Consider the following 6668-nt stretch of genomic DNA (forward strand, 5'->3'; position numbering starts at 1 on the left):
CGTACAAAGAATGACGCTGTTATTACATATTTCGTTTCGAACGAGTCTTATTGTATGTGACTCGAATCATCGCGAATACGATGTGATTTATCAGGAGGCTGCTGAATAGGATAACAGCTCAGCGCGATATAATATCCGGAAATAAAGTCATCGATAACGAGACGGGATATGTGATAAAAAATTACATTTGTGAGATGAAATCCAATATTCTACATCTGATACGTAAGCTCACGCAAATAGACGAGTGTAATTTACGATAATGCGGCTTTGAGGCGTAAAATTAGTTTTGGCGCGTTTCAGAAAGAAGATTCTGTGCAAAGATCTCCCAATGTTTCGCGTTGTATTTGTGCTATGTATGTGTGCTACGGTCTACTTGAAATATTAATGTATAAGCTCATCATTTCTCTGAATTATAAATAAGCCAACAATGTAGTCAATAATGTAGATTATGAATGTTTGTAAAGCAGCATGCTAGTAGTAATAATAATTACTTCATAATATCGGCTGGTAACGGGAAAGTCAATCGCTTTGCTACCTCCGCGCCAGAAATTATGATAAACACCAATTCGCGCGTACTGATAGTTTAATTGTTTCCAGCGGTAAAAATTCACGATAATAAATCAGAGATACAACTCCAGATAGTAGATGAAAATTATTTCAAATCAAAAGAATCGAGACATACTGCGGGGATTCGTAACAGCAGCTTTTCTGAACAGATAGAAATTGTTCCGCTGAAATTTACGATGCATGAATCCTTTGATAGCGAATAATTATCTGAACTTAAAGGAGAGAGTTTATGCTAAAATGTAAGTAGTATAAAGATACGTTCGCCAACGTCGGAATCCTCGAGCAATATCGATGGTAATAAACAGAAATATGGAAGGTATTCCTGTTGTATTGGTGGGAACAAAATAAACACAACAATCGACCAAAGCAAAGTAATCTCGTAGGCAAAGAAGCCTCGGCTATTTGCTGGCGATATTTAAACTATGATAGAACTCATGCGCGTGAGGTACGGATATATAATTTTGTCCGCATCATACTGGTTTATTCGTCATTGATATTGCATATAAGAATGGCACTTTTATTTGGTATAACATATCATGCAACCCTGTGAAAAACGCGACCATCGATATTATTCCACGATGTCAAAATGGACCACCGTTGTGGGGCTGCATTGATCTCGTTTTTCCGCAAAGAGAGAAAGATATCTGATATTTTGATTAGATTCTGTCAACCGTATGCGTACAGATTTTTTGTTAAAATCGAACAAAATATGAATGTTTTATATGGATTTGTAATAAATTTCCTTCCTTTATTTCAGCCATGAAAGGGTTTCCCTTTTGATCTTTATGTCTTGTCGTTGCTTACTCCAAAATGATAAATAGTGCATAAGTTAAAATAAATATGCGATGTATATTAATATACATTGATTGCACATTTTATAAACGCAATATAATCTCATGGAAATATTGCTAGGAAGTCAGATATATTTTTTTTGTAATTTACCCTTTTATGTCAAAAATATTACAGATTCATTAAATATTTAAATCCGAAATAATGTTTTAATGCAGAAAGGAAATAAATTATGAAAAAGAAAATGTATTTGGCTTTCTGAGAGTTTTTCATGAAATTGAATGTCACTCATTTATAAAAGACATGGCAATCAGTGTGTTTTGTAAGTTTTCTTAATTTTCTTAAGTTTCTTGATCCTTTAATTTCATTTGCTTGAATAACACGGTAATGGAGTGCAAGGATGGCAAGAATTGCAGTACGGTATCGGGAGCGACAAAAGTCGAGGGCAACAAGGTCCGGGTATTATCGGACAACATTGAGGTGGTGGAACGCAAGGCGGCCTCCGAGGTGGACTTTTGCAAGGAATTTCTTCAACTCTCGGGGGTAAAATTATGCTGCGCGACGGCGGCGATGGAATGCTTGGGCATTTGCTATAAATGTTACCATACTTTGAAACAAGAACAGTTAATAATTTCCAGGAACTAAACGTTAATTGTTTCTCTTCTACCAAACACGCGATAATTTTGATCGTTAAAATTCATTGGGATTTTCTAAATTAAATTACACGTACCAACTATCAATAGCACATATCAAGTACTTTAGCTCGTCCATATCGTTCCAGCTCGGTCCCAATTTCTTCTTACAAGGTACATCCTTTATTTTTACTGACATTTTATTTTATCTTTATTTTATCTCTATTATTTTTTAAATTCGTTTAAATTTAATTGTAATTGTATTTTATTTTTAATTACATTGTAAGCCAAATCTTTATGACAGATAATTTTGTCGATATGAAATTGCAGTTTAATACAAAAAAATGATACACTGATACTGTGATGTAGTGGACTATACATATATATAATTGTGTAAGAATTATGCAATTAATTCTACACATGTGGATATAATAAATAAATAATAAAATTTAACCATATGTTTATTCTATTGCTGTCCGATATTTCGCTATCTTTTTCTTTTCAAATTCTTTCATTATTGCTTCTTCATGAATTCTTTGGTATTTATAAAATAGGTTATTATGATTATAATATACAAGAATGTGTGGAATTCTCGCAAGCTATTTCAAAATTAAAAATTAAGAAAGTGATTTGCACATTAATTGAATGTTAGCCGACAGTCCTTAGATTCTACAAATAATTACAGCTTATAAATACAATGATGCATGGATAATTAACATTGGTACTCGGTGTATATTAATACTGAATGAAGTCATTAAATCATTATCGAAATAGTATGAGATATATGTTATAGCTGTTGTTTACATTGTTTTTTATAGGTTATATTATGAGGATTTTATATAATTTTTATATTATATAAAATATATTTTGTTCAATTTAGAAGAATAATTTTGCATAAAAGAAATTATGGCATCATCCAGTGCTTATAGGAGATTAATGTTGAAGATCGCTTCGGTTTTACCCGAGAAATTTCGCGCCGCATTTTTGCATCCTGCAGGTATGGTTTGTTCAATTAAATTTTCTCTAAGAAGGAAATTGCACCTAGATTTAGGTGTAAAAACTGTTTCGAGAAAAATCAATTTGTTAGGTCCGACAACTGTATTCTTCTGGGCGCCAACGTTTAAATGGGGCCTGGTTATAGCAGGCATAGGAGATATTAATCGACCCGTAGATACAATTTCTCTCAGTCAAACCGCGAGTCTTATGATTACAGGTGCTATTTGGTCTAGGTATACAAATATCTTTATTTGAACAAATACTAAAATCTTTTTAAGACCGTACAATTGATAAACAATAAACTAACAAGAAGAATCTTTATTTAAGATTTTATAATTTATTATAGAAAATTAATTAATTCATCTGAATTTGCACAATTCCAGATATTCACTGGTGATTATACCAAAGAATTATAATTTGTTCAGCGTCAATTTATTCACTTGTGCTACGGGAGCATATAACTTCACCAGAGGATTATTATATCAAATGGCGCAGAAATAAATAGACATCAACACTATGCAGATTATAAAATTATCGAGAAAGAAAATGTATTGATACATTTTACACTAATGTTTTTCGACTTTTATTATATAAAATTATTTAACAGTCACGCTAACTATTCGTATGTCGTCGTAAGGCTTATCAGTTTTAGGATTTGTTTTTACCTGGCTGATATTCTGAACAACCTCCATTCCTTTGTGAACTCGGCCGAATACGGTATGCTTGTTATCTAACCAAGGCTAAAAAACGAACGAGATATTTACGTTAAATAAAATCTGAAGAACATATAATCAATTTCTGACAACTTTGTTCAAAGAATTTGTACTCACTGTCGGTGTCAATGTAATAAAAAACTGGCTGCCGTTCGTATTTGGCCCTGCGTTTGCCATACTCAAGGTATACGGTCTGTCGTGCCTCAAATTTGGTTTAAATTCATCCTCGAATTCGCCTCCCCATATGCTCTCACCGCCGGTACCAGTTCCAGTTGGATCGCCCGTTTGTATCATGAAACCCTTGATAACTCTATGAAATATGTGACCATTAAAGTAACCATTCTTTGCATGAACGCAGAAATTCTCCACCGTCTTAGGAACATCTTTGCCGAATAAATTCAAATGGATATCGCCGAGCGCTGTATGAATTATCGCCGTATCGTATATCTTTTGCATGTTTGTGGCTTCCGTGGAAGATATGATGTCCTCCTTAGAAGGTTTCTCGTTGAATACGTCGCGGTCACATTCCTGGCTCTTTGTGTCCTCCGGCTCTCGTCTCGTGAACATATAGAATCGATTTTTTTTGTGAGCCGTGCAAAACAACGTTGGATCCGGCCGATTCATTTCCATTGTGGGATTCTCGGAAGCCTCCATTTCGACGGTTAATGCGGCAGTAGTTTTTCTCGCTTTTCCCTACATTGAATCATACTTTTATTATGTCTGTTGCTTTGTAACTAGCGCTTTAATCATAAGATTTTTGTTGAATACCTGGAATAATGCTAGCCGCATTGGTCGTATGTTCTCTGGCTTTCCCATGATTTTAATACAACGATTTGTGTAAAGATTCACCATTTTGACACCCAACATGGTAGGATATAGAATAATATAACCAGACTCATCAAAAATAATATTTCCCAAATTTGTTTCAGTTTTATCCAGTTCTCTCTCGACTGCCATTCTGTGATAATAACAAAAATTAATGTATACTTATTAAAAAATTGAAATCAATTTAATTTCAATTGAAATACAAACTTCTCACCTGCGCCCAAATTCCATGTTTGGAAGTTGCTGTACGGTTTGCTGTAATTCGCTAAATCTCTGCAGCGTTTCATCAAATATTCTGTATAATTTGCCTGTTCGGAAATTAAAGATCCTAACTTTTCTGTCTCCACTAAGGGATGCAAACCGTTTACCATCAGGCGATATTGCTAAACCACACGGGTAAGTCTTATTTTTGGCAAATTCAAACAGGTCAGTGTCCAATTTTGATTCAAACGATATGCACTTGGGAAATTTGTATTCCATTTTTGGACCTGTCCAGTACTCCAATATTCCAGCTTTATCAACGGAAATACATGTTTCATACGTAGGATTATACTGTAAAAGAAAGAAGCATTATTCTCTTTTCTAATCAATATTGCTGTTCCTTTTCACTAATTTTCTATTATAGCCTGACTTACTTTCATTATGACAACTGGTTTAGTATGCAGTTTTTCAAATACATGTAAAGGCATACTTGATCCCTGACCATCATAAATATATATCTTATTTGATTCTTGCGAAGACACTGCCACAGCAGCTATAGCATCACCAGCCGAATAAACCCATTCAGTACAAAGTGGCACATAGTCCAATTTTATCATGTTTATCATATCTTAAATAGCATACATGATAAAATAAATTAAATATGTCCATTACATACCTGAAAAGAGTCACATGTAAACTTTTGTACTTACCAAAATTAATAACGTCGAATATCTTCATAGTTTTATCTATGCTGACTGAACATACATGAACACCATTGCAGCTAGCAGACATTGATTGTATCGCCATTAAATGAGCTCGAAAATGTTTTACAAATTCTATTAATTCTTCTTGCTTCTTCCAAAATTTTACATGTCCATCGCAGCTGGCGGTTATCACAAAATTTGACCTGTTTCAATTAATATAAATAAGATTTAAAAAAAAATAACTGCTTTTACATTATTGTAATTATTATTACAATACTAACTTTGTTACTAAAATATGAGTAATGACATCCCTATGCATATAAGATTTCTCATAACATTCACAGCATGGTAAATTATCTATGTAAACTTGTTCGTACTCCAAAACTGTAAAATTAAAAGAAATAAAATTTTAAATGAAGTACTAATTTTTTTAAGTAATACGTAACCATTTTATCTCAAGAAATATCAAGCATAAAAAGACGAGAAAAATCAAGCATAAAAAGACGAGAAAAATCAAAATTTTTTCTGTAGAATAGAGAAGTTTTTACTTTGTATTTACTTTTATTCGTGTTGAACTATTAGAAAATAATTACGTCATGTAGTCGATAAAAAATAAGAAATAAAAAACTGTAATAGACAGTATTTACTTTTATTCGTGTTGAACTATTAGAAAATAATTACGTCATGTAGTCGATAAAAAATAAGAAATAAAAAACTGTAATAGACATATTGAATTTCACCCAATTAGTAATTATTAATGTGGAAAACTAATAAAAACAATCTTGGTTAGAAGTTAGTTAACCTCGTTGCTTCTTTTGCGGAGCAGCTTCTGAAGGTAATGGTCCAATCCAGCCGTCTTCCGTATCACTGCTTTCATGTTCACGTTTTTCACTCATTATCACATATATGATATATAATTTTATTAATTGTAAGATATAAAACTAAGTTCCCCCCCTATCTCTCGAATAGGGCTGTATGACTTCGCAGCGAGACGGTAGCTTGCTAATATGGATACGGACGCGACTCGAGGCCTCGCCTAAGTTCCGGCACCGGTGAAGCACTCGATAATTCTTCTCGACAAGACTCTGCCTACATAATTATATTACTATATAAATACACATCCACTTTCACCGTTCACCGTTCACGTAATCCGTAACCTATAACAGAGAAAAGCCTGAGCCATGCCCGGGATTTAGCTACAACTTTATTTTGAAGCGCCTCTATGTCCACAAAACGTGGAC

The 6668-nt window shown here is 33.5% G+C and overlaps 2 protein-coding genes across 3 annotated transcripts; one reads left to right on the top strand and one right to left on the bottom strand.

Moving 5' to 3' along the window:
• Positions 1-1613: 1613 nt before the first annotated feature.
• On the top strand, positions 1614-3559 carry LOC108775044 (mitochondrial pyruvate carrier 2). The gene is made up of 4 exons (XM_018541323.1): positions 1614-1898; positions 2876-2985; positions 3076-3217; positions 3368-3559. The coding sequence occupies exons 1-4, from the start codon at positions 1744-1746 to the stop codon at positions 3483-3485; spliced, it is 525 nt and encodes a 174-aa protein (XP_018396825.1). The 5' UTR covers positions 1614-1743; the 3' UTR covers positions 3486-3559.
• Positions 3513-6576, bottom strand: LOC108775009 (peptidylprolyl isomerase domain and WD repeat-containing protein 1). 2 transcript variants are annotated; one of them, XM_018541281.1, is made up of 8 exons: positions 6230-6576; positions 5709-5811; positions 5434-5630; positions 5158-5351; positions 4737-5074; positions 4466-4655; positions 3815-4390; positions 3513-3724 (listed from the first exon to the last, which is right to left on the bottom strand). In XM_018541281.1, the coding sequence occupies exons 1-8, from the start codon at positions 6321-6323 to the stop codon at positions 3581-3583; spliced, it is 1836 nt and encodes a 611-aa protein (XP_018396783.1). In that variant the 5' UTR covers positions 6324-6576; the 3' UTR covers positions 3513-3580. The 2 variants fall into 2 exon arrangements, with proteins under 2 accessions (XP_018396783.1, XP_018396790.1); XM_018541288.1 differs by lacking the exon at positions 5709-5811 and having other exon boundaries at positions 6230-6278.
• Positions 6577-6668: the final 92 nt, after the last annotated feature.

The sequence above is a fragment of the Cyphomyrmex costatus genome, unplaced genomic scaffold, assembly GCF_001594065.2.
Source record: "Cyphomyrmex costatus isolate MS0001 unplaced genomic scaffold, Ccosl1.0 scaffold1055, whole genome shotgun sequence".
Lineage (NCBI taxonomy): Eukaryota > Metazoa > Arthropoda > Insecta > Hymenoptera > Formicidae > Cyphomyrmex > Cyphomyrmex costatus.

What these genes read in the sequence shown, in the direction of transcription:
- LOC108775044 (XM_018541323.1), top strand. Translation starts at nt 1,744, where the DNA reads ATGGAGTGCAAGGATGGCAAGAATTGCAGTACGGTATCGGGAGCGACA. An exon ending in GAATTTCTTCAACTCTCGGG is followed by an intron (nt 1,899 to 2,875) that starts GGTAAAATTATG and finishes TTTAGAAGAATA; the next exon opens with ATTTTGCATAAAAGAAATTA. An exon ending in CGCATTTTTGCATCCTGCAG is followed by an intron (nt 2,986 to 3,075) that starts GTATGGTTTGTT and finishes TCAATTTGTTAG; the next exon opens with GTCCGACAACTGTATTCTTC.
- LOC108775009 (XM_018541281.1), bottom strand. Translation starts at nt 6,323, where the DNA reads ATGAGTGAAAAACGTGAACATGAAAGCAGTGATACGGAAGACGGCTGG. An exon ending in ACTCATATTTTAGTAACAAA is followed by an intron (nt 5,631 to 5,708) that starts GTTAGTATTGTA and finishes TAATTGAAACAG; the next exon opens with GTCAAATTTTGTGATAACCG. An exon ending in AACCAGTTGTCATAATGAAA is followed by an intron (nt 5,075 to 5,157) that starts GTAAGTCAGGCT and finishes TTTCTTTTACAG; the next exon opens with TATAATCCTACGTATGAAAC.